This window comes from Platichthys flesus, chromosome 13 (genome assembly GCF_949316205.1).
Source record: "Platichthys flesus chromosome 13, fPlaFle2.1, whole genome shotgun sequence".
In the NCBI taxonomy this organism is placed as follows: domain Eukaryota; kingdom Metazoa; phylum Chordata; class Actinopteri; order Pleuronectiformes; family Pleuronectidae; genus Platichthys; species Platichthys flesus.
Window position 1 is genome coordinate 2,012,066 of NC_084957.1, and position 18,469 is coordinate 2,030,534.

Consider the following 18,469-nt stretch of genomic DNA (forward strand, 5'->3'; position numbering starts at 1 on the left):
GGGGCAGTGGTAGAGTGTTTGTACTACACTGTAAAACAAAGACTATATCTTCTATAACATGAGAATAATAAAAAAATACACAAGGTAAAGTCACTGTCAAAGATGTTATCAATAAAAACATGAAATATTAGATATGTTAAAAACTATTATTTTGGAAATAAAAATAAAAATCACTGTAAAAACAAAAATAAAAGTAACATTGAAATTTTGAATTATTGAGCAAAAACAGTTAGACGTAAATAATATATCCAGTGAGGCCAGTAACGTTGAAATTAAAAGTCATCCATGGTTTCATAATTAAAAAAATCACTAGAGCGAGCGTCACACTCCGGCCTCACCTGCACAAACATCAGTGGGTTCCTCCTCTTCAGGAACAACTCCTAGTTATTACAATATGAATGACACGTGCAGAGTCTGCACTTCACGTTCACTATATATGTGACAGGTGGGAGTCTTCAAAGAGCCGGATGATCACAGCACAGCAACATGGGGAAGGTAAACACCACAGCTCAGGATGACATGTGAACGATAACCGGGTTTCACTCTGCACAGTTTCACTCTTTCAATTTAAGGAAGTGGAATAATTCGGCCCAGAGGAGAAGTCGATCAAGCAGAAAAATTATGAATTATTTCATCACTCTCTGAACGTTATGATTTCCACGTCTAGATCATCTTCTACGAGGACAAGAACTTCACCGGGCGGCAGTTCGAGTGCAGCAGTGACTGTTCGGACCTGATGTGCCTCCTCAGCTGCTGCAGCTCGGTCCGGGTGGAGAGCGGCTGCTTCATGATCTACGAGGAACCCAACTACGCTGGAAACCAGTACTACCTGCGGAGGGGGGAGTATCCCGACTTCCATCACTGGATGGGCATCGGCGACTCCGTCAGCTCCTGTCGCTTCATCCTCATGGTGAGACACAGTTTCAACATAACGACAATAACCTAGACATAAACGTTAGCTACTTACGTTAAGGAGGTTATGTTTCTGTCTGCATTTGTTTGTTACTTAGCAGGAAGTAGTGATAATTCTGGTTTAGTACAATATATCACAAAATGTCACATTATTAAATTATTAGAGTTTCTTACAACAATTGCTAAGAGCTAATTCCGTGTTTGAGTCAGAGTTTTAGTTTTGGATGTTTAGTTATTTTTGGTGCAAAAACTGTTTTGAAATACTAAAGACAAAAGACATCGGTAATTGTAACTCGATGCTAAAAGCTACAAGGTCGTCAACAATGCTGTATAACATCAGAGTTAAGTGCTAACATCAGCCTCATGCTAACAATACCACTACTAGCATAATGACGCTAAACAGGTTCAACATGTTCGTCATCGTCGTCCTTCTTTCAGAAACTCAAATGACAGAAGATAGTTTAAATGTCATCGCACACAAATAAAGTCTGACTGATCGGTTGATTAACTGACTCCCGTCTCTAACCAGGAGCCCGGCTCGTTCAACATGCGCCTGTACGAGCGGATCGAGTTCGGGGGCCAGATGATGGACCTGGTGGACGACTGCCCGAGCGTCAGGGACCGATTCCACGTCAACGACATCTTCTCCTGCACTGTCACCAACGGAAACTGGCTCTTCTACGAGCAGCCGCACTACAGGGGCCGGATGTACCTGGTCCGGCCCGGGGAGTACAAGAGGTTCAGCGAGTGGGGGGGCAGGAACGCCAGGGTCGGCTCCATCAGGCGCATCATGGACGTCTGACCCCAGATCTGTGTGGAGACTGTGTACAGACCTCATGATCAGATAGTGGCGTACAAGACGATAGGAAGTACAAAATACTGCAACTAACAGACGCAGTAATATTCTGTCGTTGTACTGAAACAACACTAAGTGTCCTGAGAGACTTTCAAAATCAGAATGAGAACGATTGACATTAGGACGGACTCATGGAAAAGACTCATTGCAAAGAACTCACCTTAAACCAAGACCACAACAACAACAACATTTCATAAACCTTCATAATAAAGAAATCGCAAAGAGTCGTCATATCTCTAAATAGCCAATTTAGATTTAAGGAAAAACTCAATAGAAACGGTGGAAACCAAGAGTGAATTAATCTATATAATATGTTTGATGTGTTGGAAAATGAATGTTCTTCATCTGAAGTAAAATCACATCCTGTTCAAGTTGCTTCATGTCCGTTCCAGATTATTTGATAGAACCAGTCTCTCTCTAAATGATGGAGCAGATGATCATGTGTCGGCCTTTGTTAAATATCAGTTGGATCTTGCTGATGCAGGTCGCCCTCCGTGCATCACTCTATTGTACACTGGCATTTTCGGGATGAAATTGTGATGAACATGGAGGAAAGAACAAAAACTCATCACCCCCCCCCCCCCCCACCCCCCACCCCGATTCATCATCACTGAGAGGGATATATTAGAATGACAATACTTTATGCTGTGCAATCACACGGCCGCCCTTTCTTTCTTCTGTTTTTATAAAGCAAAGTGGCTCGGCTCCGGCACAGCAGTCACCAGCGATGCAGTCTCATGCCAACACAGCCATGGGCAAGGTAGAGGGAATCAAACGCCGGGGCTTCACCCGCACCTTCTACTCGCTGCATGGTTTATTGTGTTTATTCATCCTGTTCAACCGTTCCTTCCACAGATCATCTTCTACGAGGACAGGAACTTTCAAGGTCGCGCTCACGAGTGCATCAGCGACAGCGCCGACCTTCACTCCCTCTTCAACAGATGCAACTCCATCCGGGTGGAGAGCGGCTGCTTCATGGTCTACGAGCGACCCAACTACATGGGCAACCAGTACTACCTGAGGAGAGGCGAGTACTCTGACAACCAGCGCACCATTGGCATGAACGACTGCGTCAGATCTTGCCGTATGATTCCCCAGGTAGGTCCAAGAGCTGGTTTTCAGGTTTCCTTTGAAAGTTATGGTAGAATATAGATACATGATTAATAAATGCAGTGTTTTTTAGGAAATTCAGAGCTTGTTCTTTGTAGATTAAGACTTTAAGTATGAGTGGCGATTCCTGGACATCAATAAGAAGCATTTTTGTACCATTGGCAGTAACAGTTTTCTGTCCTGTGGCAGCACCGAGGTTCATACAGGGTGAGGCTCTACGAACGCTTCGACATGTCCGGCCAGATGCACGAGCTGGTGGACGACTGCCCCAACGTGCAGGACCACCTCAGCATGTCCGACTTCAACTCCTGCAACGTGATGGACGGTCACTGGCTGCTCTACGATCAGCCCAACTACAAGGGCAGGGCTCACTACCTGCGTCCCGGGGAGTACAGGAGATACAGCGACTGGGGGGGTGTCAGCCCACGGGTCGGTTCCCTCAGAAGAATCACTGACTTCAGCTGAACGTGTTTCAATGCATCTCTGACCCGAGTTCCACTGTCCTGTTCCCTCAATAAACTTTAGCTGCTTAATAAAACGTGAATGTTGTACTTTGTTTTTTTTGCAAGTTCTCAGCTTTGGTTTCTCGTCTGAACCTCAGATCACAAGAATTTACAGTGACCAGAATTATTATGTGTCTTATCCTCCTGAAAGCTGTTAGTGCAAATCCCTCCTCTTCAGTCACAACACAGAGAATATCACTATCACATATATCTACCATGGCTTCTGTTTATCTGTAGATTATCTCCTCCACATATTCATAAGGGGAACATTGACCTCTCCCAGTTTGCTCCCTGATGGGATTCAGCCTGTTTCTGTGGCGGCAGAATTTATCATCACAATTGATGTTGAACACAAAACACAACATAGAAAGTGTGAGAGAGGAAAGTGAAATGAAGAAATGAATATGAAGTAAATAGTAGAAGATGAGGATGATCTGTAGAGGAAGGACACAGGTGAAGTAAGTAATAACACAACAAACAGGATGAGAATAATTATTATCATATCCTAAAAATGTCAAAATAAAACTATAAAATATGAGAATCATACACATCCAGTTCATTGTGCTTATATTAAAAAACACACATTTTAATCATAGAATGTTCAAAATAACTAAAGTAAATTAAAGTTTTATCTGTTTGCAGATCAGCTTCTTTTAAATATCCTCCATTACAATGCTAAATGACAAATGTCAGTTATTTATGTCATTAAATAAATTAAATACTGATTATAAACATTACTGAAAACCTCAATACCATTTAAATATTAAAATTAATTTACATTTTAAGACTTTTATAACTTATAGTACTAATAAATTAAGTAGTTTAAAGTAAAACTAATACTTATTAACAAAATTGTAACATAATCGATGCTCATGCTACAAAAAACTAGCACAGAAATCCTCCAGGTGAGATTTACATAGTATATATATCTATATTTTTTATTATATATATGTATATTTATAATAAGACCCAATACTGTTTTTTTTTCAGTGTAGGTATATATGAGCAATTAAATACAGATAAGAGATGAGTTCTAGAACAAGTGGTGGATTCTAGTGGAATCAAACAAAATAAAAAAATAAAATAAACTAAAATAGGGTTATAGTTATAATGTATATTTATAATACTATATATAATAGCATATCTTGACCCAATATCGGGACAACTTGCAGATTTCATAAAGTGTTTTAAAAAGGGAATGATGCTAGGAGTCAAACATGGCGGCTCAAGGAGAATTCAGAACTTGACACTTGAACAAAATCATCCTGCAGCTCCTCTGAGAATTAAAGGTCGTTAAATGAAATAAAAGTTGACACGAGCATCTGATAAACACGCAGACATCACAGAGTTCATCACAAGAAGGTCAGAGCAGCGCCCAGAGGAACAGCACGGAACACACTTATCTATCCGCAGTGGGGCTGCTCAGGTAGAGCGGTGGCCACACTGAATGGCTTCCTGTGCGGTTACGCAACATATTTAATTCCAGAGGGCTTTTCCATATTGTTCTGCAGCCATTGTTCACTGGACGTGTGGATACCATACTAGTCTTTTCCTTTGTCCATGCACGTCAAAACACTAAACCGCTTAATTATTTATCCCCTTTTTTTCAAATACAAATCCATATTTCTCACCCAATGTTGTGCTGCAACAAAAAGGTAAACATGTACCGGAGAATTTGAATAACAATACTTTGTTTGTGGAGCGGTGGTATAAAAAGCCCTGAAAACATGTGGAATCTCTCCAACGGAGACCATGGGCAAGGTGAGTCCTGTTTTTCTCTCTGCTCAGATTCAATGTCGTTTCATTTCACGTGGAACAAACGTCCTCATGTCATCAGACCCATTTCGTGACACATGGAACTTCCTCCGCTCACAGATCATCTTTTACGAGGACAAGAACTTCCAGGGTCGGAGCTATGAGTGCAGCAACGACTGCACGGACCTTCACTCGTACTTCAGCCGATGTAACTCCATCAGGGTGGAGAGCGGCTGCTTCATGATCTACGAGCGACCCAACTTCATGGGCCACCAGTACTTCATGAGGAGGGGCGAGTATCCCGACTACCAGAGGTGGATGGGCTTCAGCAGCTGCATCCGCTCGTGCAGGATGATTCCAGTGGTGAGTCCGCTTTCACGTTTTAAGTTTGAAAGCATTCTGAGTAAAGTCTGTTGAAAGCACAATCTCTCTCTCCCGCGGCGCCGCAGTACCGAGGCTCCTACAGATTGCGTATCTACGAGAAGCCGGACTTCAGCGGCCACATGATGGAGTTCATGGATGACTGTCCCTGTGTGTCTGACCGTTTCCATCACCGCCACGTCTACTCCTGTAATGTTATGAACGGCTACTGGATCTTCTACGAGTACCCCAACTACAGAGGCAGGCAGTACTTCCTCAGACAAGGGGAGTACAGGAGGTACCGCGACTGGTGCGCCACCTGCGCCATCGTCGGCTCCTTCAGGAGGGTCACCGAATTTTAGCCATCAAGCGAACACCTTGCTGTAAATATGAAACTCTTTGTTTATTAAAGATGTTGGGAATTTTTAAGCCTCCTTGTGAAAGTGTTTTTATTGGTTTCTCTCACGCCGGAGCTGAACAGCCGGACGGGGATTTGGTGGCGGGGCCTGGAGTTGAGTAGAAGCAGCCTTGAAAGAGTTGCTCACACTTTGTGGTTAGAACGTGTTGTGTTAACTCTGTAATGAATGTGAACGATAAAATGCACTTTAAAAAATGCGTATGAATAAAATAAATACCCAACAACGATCCAATCATTTCCTCTGTAGTACTTGCACCTCAGTTCTCTGTAGAGTGTAAATCATTAATCATTATACAGAATCATAGTTTCTTTATTACACACTGACATACTGTAAACTACTATAGATCCTTTAATAATTAGCTCCATATGTCCTCTAGATAAATCAGTGTGGTCCATAAATGATTGCTTATTAAAAAAATACAGTAATTTTTTTTAATTCCTCTAAATTTCAAAATGTAAATACTTTAAACATGCTATTAAAGTATGTTCATGGTTTTTTTAAGTATTGTCTCAAAAAGTCATATATTAACTGCAATTTTCTGTTAACATTATTTTAAAATTTTCTACTATTGATATTCCATCAATTATAACAATATATTTGAATTCATTATTTATACTATGTCAGACTTGGTGTAGAATCCACATCAGCAGAACATGGATCCATTTTTAACTCACAACTACTTAGACAAGAAGAGGAGAAGTATTTTTATTTATTAATTTTTATTTATTACCATCAAAGAATTGGAATTGGTTCTAATGTTGAATCAGATGAGACAGAATAAACATTATAGATTGGGACAGAAGTAAAAAGCAGGAATCACTGATTCAGTTCCCGATTCTTTTTATTCTTGATTTCCAGCCACTGCAGGTTTAACTTCTCCTTTTCAATATGGTTATTATATGATTATGATGATGAATATTCATTTACAATTAAATATCCTCTTCATTTTCCTCATTAATAAATGTTTGCATTAGTAAGTTGCTTCATTCATTCTTCATGAGCCACGAGTGTTTAGTGAAAGTGGAGTAAACAAGTTTCCAGCAAAAAAAAGGAAAAATCTATTAATAAAGTAAAATTGATGCATGTTTCCTTCCAGTAAATCTGAATATCATGTATTTGGTAAATAAACATTTAATCAAACCTGAACCTGAATGATAGAAAATCATGTGAAAACATTTCAGATATGTGAAATTTATGTTTCATCTCCGCTCACACATGATGTTTGTTTGTTTCATGAACATATTCAGCTTCTGTTGAGTAGAATTACTGATGTTTTGAGCCACAGCTTTTATATACTTGATTTCTCAATGGGTCACTTATTCAAATTAATTATGCATAATAAAACATGTTTTTATGGACCATCAGGACCTTCAGTGGTTTGTATTTAATTACATTGACCTCTTTCAAACCAGATTTCTCAGGTAATTTGATATTTCTACCATTTCCTTTGTGTAACTTCCTCTCCAGACACTTTGGATAATCAACTCCCAATGCTCTCCTTTAACAACAAACACATGTATGATGATCACATCCACATATTTTTTCATTTGAGTTCACATACAATCTATCAGAACAATATTTAATGGATGTTTGTTTTCAAATTTGATATTTCCATAAAATCTCTGCAGTCACATGCATCAGTTATAATAAAGTAGAGTTCAGTGTTTAAATCTGACAAACTCTGGTTTGGTTATGAACTTATAAAACAGCTCTTAAGTTCATGTTCATACATTTCGACTGTCACTTCACAAGCTCTCAAGCAACTTGTTTTCACACTTAATCAACATCAGTTAATAAATACACACACATTTATGATAAATATATAGAATTTCCATGTGATGCCAAAGCCTTTGGGATCAAGAGAGACATCTGATTTACTAAAATACGAAAAATGTACTTTAAATGAACTCATTTCACACAGAACTATTAGATATCTATAAATCCTCTTTCTCAAACTTTGTGCATCATCCATACTTAAAAAATAGTTTTCAATTTTTTTCCTTATTTTTACTTTCACAGTAAACAATAAAATCAACATATTATAAATTTATTAAAAAGCACATTGGACACATTAGCATTTAAATAAATATATTGTCCCGTTACCACAGACAGATATTCAGTTCTTTAACATCATCAGTGCAGTTTTGATTCAGTATCTTCAGCTGATGTTCTTCATTCTGGGGAAACACATGTTCATATGTTCATTATCAAATCTTTTAATCTGCAGGATTTAAAAGTTTTTTCTCACCGATGGAGGGAAACTTGTGAAAAAGGAAAAGAACAAAGTCAGTATATTTATTTCTTGGTACTAGCTGTTCAGGTTCTGGTGTCTCATGGTTTGTCAGAGACGTGACCCCGATGTCACGCTCGCTCCATCAGTGAGGATCAGACCATATGTGCAGAACTTTCTGACTGAGAATGGACCACACACAAAGCTTTTGCTTATAATAGACAATGCACATGGCCGCTGCCAGAAATGTATGGATGGAGAACAATTGACTCACATTCATAGGCCCCGTTCAGCAAAAGTCGTACTGCCAATTCAGCAGCTTTCTACATTTGAATAACAACACGTTGTGGGCCCTGGGACTTTGTATAAAAAGGCCCTGGAATCATGGAGTTAGCAGAGCAAGTTGAACCATCCACCAGGAACAACCTAAACCACCATCATGGGCAAGGTAACGAGATGTTTACTGATCTTTTCACATATTTCACAGTTATCCTCCAGAGAAATCAAACTAAATCCTGACCTGTTTCAGATCACTTTCTACGAGGAGAGGAACTTCCAGGGTCGCTCCTATGAGTGCATGAGCGACTGCCCTGACATGACCTCCTACCTGAACAGGTGCCAGTCCTGCAGGGTGGAGAGCGGCTGCTTCATGGTCTACGAGCGTCCCAACTTCATGGGCATGCAGTTCTTCCTGAGGAGGGGCGAGTACACCGACATGCAGCGCATGATGAGCCAAGGGATGATCGACTCCATCAGATCCTGCAAAATGATTCCATTTGTAAGAGACCTCACCCACATTCCTTTGGTTTTTCTCATGATTCTAAACTTTGTGCGTTTCGGCTGCACCACGACCTCACTCATATTTCCCCTGAATCGTCCTACAGCACCGTGGCCAGTTCAGGATGAAGATCTACGAGAGGGAGAACTTCGGTGGTCAGAGCAACGAGATGATGGACGACTGCGAGAACATCCAGGAGCGTTACCGCATGTCCGAGTGCCAGTCCAGCAACGTGCAGGACGGCCACTGGCTGATGTACGAGCAGCCCCACTACAGAGGCAAGATGATGTACCTGAGGCCCGGAGAGTACAGGAGCTTCAGGGACATGGGCATGAGCGGCACCAGGTTCATGAGCATGAAGCGTATCACCGACATGTGCTAGACTTCTGTATTTGACTTCAGTAAATAAAAATGATCTGTAATTCATAACCATGTTTGTCACAAGCTTCTTTCTCCAACTGGTTTGTCCTAAAAACATTGTAATAACTAGGATTAGCCAAATAGTCCCTTTAATCCATTCGAGCTTCACCTAATTGCACACACTCATAAAAATCAGTTCCCTAAATATCCCTAATTAAAAAAAATCATCAAGATCCATGAATTAAACTCCAGATTATTAGTCAAAAAACGTCAACACATGCTATTTTACCAATTTTAATAAAAGTGTAAAAAATGTATTCCTAAATCCAGCCTCTCATCGGGATCCTCAATAAAATGTAATGAGCTCTTTCCTGGACCATAGTTCACTATCAACACTGAGGAAAATTCTAAAATCAAATTTAAAACATTGAAATGTACAATATATTTCATGGATATACACGATACAAATCATCAACAATATGAAATTTAATAGAATCAGAAACAGAATCAGAATCAGAATTATTTTTATTGCACATACAGGAAATTGCCTTGGTGTCATTCGTTGGTGCACTGAACATAAAACAACAATATAAAAACAACAATATAAAAGCAACAATACAAAAACAATAAAACAACAATATGCAACAAAATATATACAGTACCAGAGTTATGGGCACGTGCGGTGCTAAGGTGCAGAGATTGATGATAGTGCCAATAATATATCAAGTATAAATATGTGCAGGGGGGGGGGGGGAGTCACTGTGATACAGAGTCAGAAAAAACTGTTCAGATGGCGCGAGGTTTTAGTCCTGATAATATAATATATTATATATAATATAATATACAATATAGATACAATATTGAATTGACATATTAAATCGTCAAACGAAGGAACCTTTCGTTCAGTTTCCAGTTCTCATCATTCCTCCATGAAGAAGATTGTTTGTTCAAAAGCAAACATGTGTTTCTCTTTCTGTACAGAAATGCATGAGTATGAGCATCTCTTCCCGAGCCTCGCGGTATCAAATTAAATATTCCTCGTTCTGAATCCCACTCGGCTCCAGGAGGTTTGCTTGTTGGTGCCGATGGTTCATAGACAAACTCATCCGGTGTTTAACCTTAGTAAATATATTATAACTCATCCAGCAGCTTCCTTCTAATGCGATATTCTACATTAATAAAAAGAAAAAGATCATGTTAAATATATAGTTCTGTAACAAAACCACAGCAGCGAAGGTTCTTTCCACAAAATCAAACGGTTCAGAAGATTCCTGTGACTCCGACTGAAAGTTCTTTGTTCTATTGACAGAAGGACAAAAGATAAAATGCTGTTTGTTTCTCTTTGTGACTCACAAAGTGTTTCAGGTTCATTCTGATGGAAATCAGTTGTTTTACAATGTCTTTTTGAGAAGCTTTGAAATAATACTTCTTATGTTTTTAATTTACAAAAAGAGAGACAAGCTTTAAACTATTAGATTGATTCAGCTGCAGAGTATTAGTATAATCAGTTGTGATTCAACAATATAACTAATGTCTATAACTACTGAATGATTGAGTAATTATTTGTTAAATATTTATTGTTGAACATTAGTTGAACCAGCACAGAGGATTATTATTATATAATAATAATGTGATAAATACTTGTGAACTATCCAAAGAGTTAAAGACTAAATTGAACTAAATATCTCTGTATATATATAACACATTTATATACTGTTCAGAGTACACAACATATACATGTATAAATATGTAATGTGAATAACTGCAACTATACTTAGTTTATATATATCTGTGAAATCTTAAATATTTTTTCTGTTTAATTTGCTGATTACTGATTTCTGCTCTGTGGTCAACCTGAAACTTAAATATTTTATATTTTGTTTAAAGGACCCATATTATGAAAATTCGACTTGTAGTGCTTCTACATGTTATTTTGGGTATCTGGCATGTCTACTCTACCAAAAACTCTGGAAAAAAACAACTCCCGCGATTTGTTGTGGTTCCCCTATTTCCAAAACGATACGCTAGAGTGCGTCCAATGGGATTACGACAGAAAAGTACGCAATTGCACACCATACCCATGTAACGCTGGAGCCCGGGCTGACACTGCCGACACAGTGCATTATGGTGAAACTCGGACTGAGGAAAGCGTTTAGTGTCCCGGGGGTCTCCGCCTCGACGATTGGCATGTTATATGCGGCTACTTAGCTGTCTGAGGGGTTAGCTCGCTGCTGCTACCCCTCAGACAGCTTAGTCTGAGGCATTAGCTCACTCGCTAGCAACTAGTTAACACGCGGCAAAAGCAACGGGGGGAGCGGTGGTGACCGGTGCGATCCGGCGGCGATGTTTGCCTCGGACGTCCCCGCATGGCACCGTGTCACCGCCGCTTCCCCGGCTACACCTTCATCTCATAGAGGCGATGGGAGGCAGCACCACTAGACGCGCTTCCACTGGTAAGAGACCCCGTGTTTTCACTCACAATTCAACTCGCCTCCATCTTTGAAGCACAATGAATCACTTTGGGAGTTTGTTGTTGTTGTTTTTTTACCTGGCGTTACTGTTGTTATTATTGACGTGTCTTCACCGTGAACGTGCTTGGTGTGTTAGCTACAGCTAAGTCTGCTCTGGGGGCATGAGTCGTCGGCTGCTTTTGACACAAGGCTCAGTGTATGTTAAGTAAAACATCCACATCTAGCGGGCTAGGCTGGATCTCCGGTGTTAGCTGGGAAGCTAGCCTAGGGAGAAAGCTAACCAGCCGGGGAGCGGGGTGAGAGGCGGAGGTCTGTCGGAGGAGCAGAGCCGGCGGCTGGGGTAAGTTAGCTCCGAGATAGCTTGCAAGCTAGCGCAGGCTAACGCACTCCACTGCTAACTGGAGCTATGGGAAGTGGGAGCTGGAGCTGCGGGCCTGTGCTGGGGCTTGAAACATTTCTTTATTTCCACAAATTTTCTAATGATTAATTTATTCTTTCAAAATCTAAAAGCCAGACTGACCTGGTTCAGACGGGAACTTTCTGTGAACAGTTTGAATTTTCTCACGTACCTTCACTGGATTTCACAACACAAACATGTGTAGTCTCAGTAAACAGGAGACTGTTGTTGTCTCTGTACAGGCTTAATTTAGCCAAAGCACTATGTTCCATGAATGACAAGTAATAATTCAAACTCTTTCTTTCTACCTGATCCATAATATTGATGCATGAAACAAATGCAGCTTTTGCATTAATCTTATATTTGTTCCTAAACATGTTCAGGAACAAATAAACATTTACTTCTGAAGTATCATTGGCTTATGAGCTGAAAACTAAATTAATCAGTGAATGTATAAAACTAATAACTAGGTCAACATACTGTTTTTACTAATCGTTTTAAAAGACGGGTCAGGTTTATGGGATGTTGCTGCCATCTGATGGTTTGAGCTTCATGTTCCGATGTTAAGTTTCTGTTGCGTTAGATTCTCCCTCGTGTTTCCAGTGAGTTCAGGTTGTAAACTGTTGTTGTTCAGTAACAGATTCAATGCAAAAGATAATTCTTCTTTTTTAGATTTTATTTAAAACCTTGCTTTTATACACGGGTGCTTCAATAGCAGGAATCCATGATGCGCTTCATGCTCATGAACCTGGTGCCGCTCATGCCCATGTCCCTGAAGCTCCTGTACTCTCCGGGCCTCAGGTACATCATCTTGCCTCTGTAGTTGGGCTGCTCGTACATCAGCCAGTGGCCGTCCATCACGTTGCTGGACTGGCAGTCGGACATGCGGTAACGCTCCTGCATGTTCTCACAGTCGTCCATCAGCTCGTTGCTCTGACCGCCGAAGTTCTCCCTCTCGTAGATCTTCATCCTGAACTGGCCACGGTGCTGAGAACGGGAAACGAGTGCAAATTAGAAATCACAGAAATCCTACTTCAAATACGATACAAGCTTCCTCTGGTCAGGTGATTTGAAAGTGTCAGTACCATGGGGATCATGCGGCAGGACCTGATGCAGTCGCTCATGCCCATACGCTGGTGGTCGGAGTACTCGCCCCTCCTCACAAAGAACTGGTTTCCCATGTAGTTGGTGCGGTCATAGACCATGAAGCAGCCGCTCTCCACCTTGCAGGAGTGGCACCTGCTCAGGTAGGTGGACATGTCACTCATGTCGCTGCTGGACTCATAGGAACGACCCTGGAAGTTCCTGTCCTCGTAGAAGATGATCTGAAGGGGAATAAAAAACAAACAAGAAACCATTAGACCCAGCACGGTGAACCGCAGATTTAAAAAAAAAAAAACTACAAATATCACAATTTGTTTATTTGTATATTTAGATAAATGTCAAATAATAGGAAGTGAGGAGCTTTTCACACCTTTCCCATCATGGTTTCAGTTTGTGATGTGTTGGCTCTAAAGGACTGCACACTCTTCTCCACATCCCCCTGCTGCTTTTATATCCGACCTCACAGCCGAGAGAAAACACGACTCCATTGTTCAAACTCCTGACAGAGCAGCATGGAGCGGAGGCCCCACGTGCACGCCGCCGCTCAAATCCACCTTCGACACGCGGTGATTTGCGGTGGTTGCAGGTTGTGAGAAGAGGCCCCCCCGCTGTGCATTGTCCACCACTGCTGGACAACAGAGCGGCTTCTCCACAAACGTACCTTTATTTCAATAGATGCGTTGATCGAATGTTTTTAATCTCTAAAAACAATAAACCATGAACATTCCTTTAATATAAGTCAGATTTCCTGCATATGAGCGATTATGTTGTTAAATATGAACAGTAGGAACAATACAGCGTCAAAAAAGCAGTAAACAAATAAATTCACATACTAAACCAATTAACTCAAGGAAATAAAACTTTGTAAAAGACTTTTAATAATTAAAATTATGAACAAATAATATGTCGGTCTTTTTTCAAATCTTTTGTATCTAATTCATTCACAAAAGCACATTCAAAATCTGCCTACATTTATTTTGACAAATCTTTTATGTCTGTTTCTGAATTTCATGAATATGATCAAACTATGAGTTTCAACTTTATTTGTTCTCAACTCAATCTTCATTTGATGAATGTTATTGATATAATTAGCTGAGAGAAGTTTCGTAAGCTCCATTTAAAAAGCTGAATAATAATAAAATCAGAATAAATATAGAGTGGAAAGAGCTTTATAGACATGAATGATTATGTGAAATATTATACATTTTACAAACAACTTTAAGTCATACAAGCTCTTTATGGTTGTAAATAAATGTGTTATTGCTTAATTCTTTCTTTCAAATCTGTTACACAGTATTTCTTTATTTGGTTTGGATTTTAGCTGAAAACATGTTAACTGTTCATATTTACTCACAACCACAAGTCATATGATCCTAAACAATTCAAAACATTTTTGCAAGTATCTACATTAAATTTTATTCTGCATAACACGTTTGATTTCATTGTAAAACCAGTTAATTGAGCGATAACACAACAGTCATCTTTTATTAAACACATAAAAACAATTAGTCAGATTTATACAGATTTATGTTCCATAAAATATTGAATTCCTTGAACTTAAAATGTTGTGAATATAACTTTAACCATATTAAAACTGTATGATACCTATACGTTAAGTGTATGATAACTGTAAGATATCTGTAGGATAACTGTATGATACCTATACGATAACTGTTTTGTTTCAGTACGATAACTGTACGATAATTGTACGATAACTGTACAATAACGGTATGATAACTATGATACCTGCATGATTATTGTACGATAACTGTAAATCAACTGTATGATAACATGCGATAACTAAAGTGGATCATACAGGCCTACGAGTTGATGTATCACAGCCACAATTTTACTAATAAGTATATTAGAAAAGTATCAATGTAATCAAACAGCTCTTCATGTTGCTAACATTAGATTCATCTTGGAGCCGATACAACGTAGCTTCCTCAGCTGTTCTACCGATAAGAAACGAGCCGTATCCGAACTTTTTGCACTCTTGAAGTCGACAGTATTGTTTCTTTGGTTTACAACAAATCAAACATTGCCTTTGACACCGTCAGTGGTTGTGTGGGTTTGTGATGTATCATATTAAATACGGGGTTATAAACGTGATTTTCAGATGTTGAAGAAACACTATATGGCTTCTACTGAGCAGCAGCGCCCCCTGCAGCCACATGTGGTGACTGATTCTGTTGGGCTCCATGTATGAGCGATGAAGTGGTTTATGTAGATGAAAAACAAAGTCTATCAACGTGTTGAGCTCTGACTGAGTCGTCCCAGTGAACTGAAACACAACTGAGCACTGGATTTTACCCATGATGCTCTGCTTCCTGAACAAATCCACCAAACTCTGTTTAGAATTCTTCATATTTTAAAAGTTTCCTGCTGAATATTGGAGATAAACTCAGATCATTTTAGCTGATTTACAGTTCAGTTATTATTTTCTTTATCCTGGTACAATATGTGATATTTATTTATGTGTATCTCAACCTTTTGTTTTTCACACTCAAAGCTCAGAGCTACTATTCAAATGTTTGCAATAACCTTCACTAGGTTACTTCATCTTCAACTTAAATCATAAAAGACTAACTTGATCATTTAAATTCACTCTACTTCTTGAAAAGACAGATAAAGACATGTTTGTCCATTTGTCTCTTTAAATACCATGCACTTTATAAATAATGTTAATGAAAATGACACTATGAGAATTTACGAACCTAACGTAGGTGCTGCTGTCGAATATAAAACCATGCATCAGTCAGCAAGTGTGTTTCTTAAGATACAATATATAAAACAATATGATCAAATGAATAAACAAAAAACAGCAATCGATATTGTGTATGCATGTTGAATTTGAAAAAAACCCACTTTATTTGTTTAAAAAAAAGATGATTTTTTGAAGTTAACAGGAGTCATTGATGCGTCTGATGGAGCTGAACTTCATTCCATCGTAGCCCATGTCCCTGAAGCTCCTGTACTCTCCGGGCCTCAGGTACATCATCCTGCCCTTGTAGCGCGGCTGCTCGTACATCAGCCAGTGGCCGTCCATCACGTTGCAGGACTGGCAGTCGGACATGCGGAAGCGGTCCTGGAAGTTGTCGCAGTCCTCCTGCATCTCGTTCTTCTGGCCTCCGAAGTTCTCCATCTCGTAGAGCCTTATTCTGTAGGAGCCCTTGTGCTGTTGCAAAACAAAACAAGTGGGTTAGTGGTTATGACTGGAACCTGTGGATGTGTAGTTTCTTTGAGTTTCTTTTAGCGTCGCACCATCGGGATCATACGACAGGACCTGACGCAGTCTCCGAAGCCCATCATGCGCTGGTAGTCGGAGTACTCGCCCCTCCTCAGGAAGTACTGCTGACCCATGTAGTTGGGCCGGTCGTAGACCATGAAGCAGCCGCTCTCCACCTTGCAGGAGTGACACCTGCTCAGGTGGGACGACATGTCCGCGCAGTCGCTGCTGGTCTCATAGGAGCGACCCTGGAAGTTCTTGTCCTCGTAGAAGATGATCTGAAAAACAGGACCAGGGTATATTTAGTTTATTCATCTAAACTGAAATCTAAATACTAAATACTGCAGAGAGACTGTGTAATTCCTGGGTTCTCTGGATTCTGTTGACCAAACCTATCGTTCAATTCTTTATCTCATGCTTTTAAAAGAGTTGTAAATCCATCTACAGGTGCTGATCTAAACGTACAGGAAGACGGTCGTTGATTATAATTTCAAGAACATAACCTGAAAGTGTTTAAAGATCGTAAAATAACTAGTAACATGAGGTAGAACTCACCTTGCCGTGCATGGTGGCTGGTGCTTCGACTGATGCTATAGCAATCCTATCCAGGAACTAAGCCTTTTTTATACTAAACGCTTCACCCGAACAATTGATGGACGGATTGTATAGAAACCATGAGTCAGCAGCGTGTGGTGCAGGTCCCTGTGTTTGTGAATGCTGATGGGAGAAGCTCATTATGCCTCCTCTCACATGCTCCACCATTCTAGATTGAACTGTGTCCTTCATTTTAATTTTTTAATTTGCAATAATATCTAGATTCTGTCTCAAATAGAAGCTGAAATATATCTGAAACATGTTTGGAACACATGCCAGAGAAAAAAGACAAAAGTACACTTGTACATTGTTAGTTTTCAATTTTTTTTATTGCTGGAGTGACATTAGAAACTTTCATAATGAACATGTTATCTTCATACAAAAGTGTTCACAAATTCTGTGAAGGTCACAAATACTAATCTTAAATTCCAAAAGTACTTGCTTTGTCAAATATTTAGACACACAACATCTCTATAGTCAGATCATTTATTTGCACAATTACAATATTTGACAATGTGTTCGAAGTTTCTTACACTTAACAATGTAAACCAATGAGTTTTTCACATCATTGTTATTTAAATGTGAAATAACTTGAGTATATTATAGATTATAATCATTTTCAGGGAGGTCAATGCTACAGAAAAACAGATTAAGAAGAACTTTATTTTTTAAATGTACATATGTTTATGTCTCATTTCACAATGCTATCTTTTCCAGGTCTGTTGGGTAAATTGGTTTAAAACCACAATGAACCTTTTCCCTGATCAAATGACATGAAAAATGTTCATATTGAAAAGTATTGAACGTCACTTAAATCAAAAGATTGCAGGTTTGGCAGCGACTTCATGAAAATGATTAATATGAGATGATGGCATAGAAACTATCTCACACATTTAATATATAGATATTTTTTTATTCATAAATTGAAAACTATATTGGCAGGAAAGGTCTATTCCAGTTGTATGTTTTATATCATAGGACTACATGTCATGAAGCTGATGCTTTATTCAAAGTGACTAACATTTAGTTTATCATCTATGAGGGGCAGTTTGCTTGTGTGCATTTACTAAAACAGCTTCATGATCATAATTATAATACTATATGTAATAAACATGATTATTATTCATTATATTAATCATGTTGCACAGGAATAATAATTATTATTCACATTTTATCTCAATGTGCTTGATTTACACTGAATTACATTAGTGATAAATGTAATTTGTGTAAAGAAATGACTTCATTGGATTTTGAGTAAATTAGTTTTATTGGAGATGTAGATGAAGTTGTATGTTTTATGACCTTTTAAGCAGAGATGTTGATGCTTTTCCAGTATTCATTTCATGTGAGGTATTTGTTTTCATATGTTGGGAACATGCTTGTTTTGACAG

The 18,469-nt window shown here is 39.2% G+C and overlaps 6 protein-coding genes across 6 annotated transcripts; 4 read left to right on the forward strand and 2 right to left on the reverse strand.

Moving 5' to 3' along the window:
* Nucleotides 1–381: 381 nt before the first annotated feature.
* LOC133967707 (gamma-crystallin M2-like) lies at nt 382–1,824 on the forward strand. The gene is made up of 3 exons (XM_062403320.1): nt 382–495; nt 668–910; nt 1,442–1,824. Exons 1-3 carry the CDS (start codon nt 487–489, stop codon nt 1,712–1,714), a joined length of 525 nt encoding a protein of 174 aa, XP_062259304.1. The 5' UTR covers nt 382–486; the 3' UTR covers nt 1,715–1,824.
* A 573-nt stretch (nt 1,825–2,397) lies between these two features.
* Nucleotides 2,398–3,422, forward strand: LOC133967706 (gamma-crystallin 1-like). Its single transcript, XM_062403318.1, has 3 exons — nt 2,398–2,528; nt 2,624–2,866; nt 3,068–3,422. Exons 1-3 carry the CDS (start codon nt 2,496–2,498, stop codon nt 3,341–3,343), a joined length of 552 nt encoding a protein of 183 aa, XP_062259302.1. The 5' UTR covers nt 2,398–2,495; the 3' UTR covers nt 3,344–3,422.
* A 1,657-nt stretch (nt 3,423–5,079) lies between these two features.
* Nucleotides 5,080–5,925, forward strand: LOC133967644 (gamma-crystallin M2-like). The gene is made up of 3 exons (XM_062403217.1): nt 5,080–5,142; nt 5,257–5,499; nt 5,586–5,925. Exons 1-3 carry the CDS (start codon nt 5,134–5,136, stop codon nt 5,856–5,858), a joined length of 525 nt encoding a protein of 174 aa, XP_062259201.1. The 5' UTR covers nt 5,080–5,133; the 3' UTR covers nt 5,859–5,925.
* A 2,599-nt stretch (nt 5,926–8,524) lies between these two features.
* LOC133967642 (gamma-crystallin M1-like) lies at nt 8,525–9,352 on the forward strand. Its single transcript, XM_062403216.1, has 3 exons — nt 8,525–8,593; nt 8,675–8,923; nt 9,030–9,352. The coding sequence occupies exons 1-3, from the start codon at nt 8,585–8,587 to the stop codon at nt 9,303–9,305; spliced, it is 534 nt and encodes a 177-aa protein (XP_062259200.1). The 5' UTR covers nt 8,525–8,584; the 3' UTR covers nt 9,306–9,352.
* A 3,467-nt stretch (nt 9,353–12,819) lies between these two features.
* On the reverse strand, nt 12,820–13,680 carry LOC133967526 (gamma-crystallin M3-like). The gene is made up of 3 exons (XM_062403033.1): nt 13,626–13,680; nt 13,237–13,476; nt 12,820–13,138 (listed from the first exon to the last, which is right to left on the reverse strand). The coding sequence occupies exons 1-3, from the start codon at nt 13,635–13,637 to the stop codon at nt 12,860–12,862; spliced, it is 531 nt and encodes a 176-aa protein (XP_062259017.1). The 5' UTR covers nt 13,638–13,680; the 3' UTR covers nt 12,820–12,859.
* Nucleotides 13,681–16,102: 2,422 nt separating this feature from the next.
* Nucleotides 16,103–17,107, reverse strand: LOC133967525 (gamma-crystallin M3-like). Its single transcript, XM_062403032.1, has 3 exons — nt 17,040–17,107; nt 16,520–16,762; nt 16,103–16,433 (listed from the first exon to the last, which is right to left on the reverse strand). The coding sequence occupies exons 1-3, from the start codon at nt 17,049–17,051 to the stop codon at nt 16,158–16,160; spliced, it is 531 nt and encodes a 176-aa protein (XP_062259016.1). The 5' UTR covers nt 17,052–17,107; the 3' UTR covers nt 16,103–16,157.
* Nucleotides 17,108–18,469: the final 1,362 nt, after the last annotated feature.

What these genes read in the sequence shown, in the direction of transcription:
- LOC133967707 (XM_062403320.1), top strand. An exon ending in CCTGTCGCTTCATCCTCATG is followed by an intron (nt 911 to 1,441) that starts GTGAGACACAGT and finishes GTCTCTAACCAG; the next exon opens with GAGCCCGGCTCGTTCAACAT.
- LOC133967526 (XM_062403033.1), bottom strand. An exon ending in CCTGCCGCATGATCCCCATG is followed by an intron (nt 13,139 to 13,236) that starts GTACTGACACTT and finishes TCCCGTTCTCAG; the next exon opens with CACCGTGGCCAGTTCAGGAT.
- LOC133967642 (XM_062403216.1), top strand. An exon ending in CCTGCAAAATGATTCCATTT is followed by an intron (nt 8,924 to 9,029) that starts GTAAGAGACCTC and finishes ATCGTCCTACAG; the next exon opens with CACCGTGGCCAGTTCAGGAT.
- LOC133967644 (XM_062403217.1), top strand. An exon ending in CGTGCAGGATGATTCCAGTG is followed by an intron (nt 5,500 to 5,585) that starts GTGAGTCCGCTT and finishes GCGGCGCCGCAG; the next exon opens with TACCGAGGCTCCTACAGATT.
- LOC133967525 (XM_062403032.1), bottom strand. An exon ending in CCTGTCGTATGATCCCGATG is followed by an intron (nt 16,434 to 16,519) that starts GTGCGACGCTAA and finishes GTTTTGCAACAG; the next exon opens with CACAAGGGCTCCTACAGAAT.
- LOC133967706 (XM_062403318.1), top strand. Translation starts at nt 2,496, where the DNA reads ATGCAGTCTCATGCCAACACAGCCATGGGCAAG. An exon ending in CCAACACAGCCATGGGCAAG is followed by an intron (nt 2,529 to 2,623) that starts GTAGAGGGAATC and finishes TTCCTTCCACAG; the next exon opens with ATCATCTTCTACGAGGACAG. An exon ending in CTTGCCGTATGATTCCCCAG is followed by an intron (nt 2,867 to 3,067) that starts GTAGGTCCAAGA and finishes GTCCTGTGGCAG; the next exon opens with CACCGAGGTTCATACAGGGT.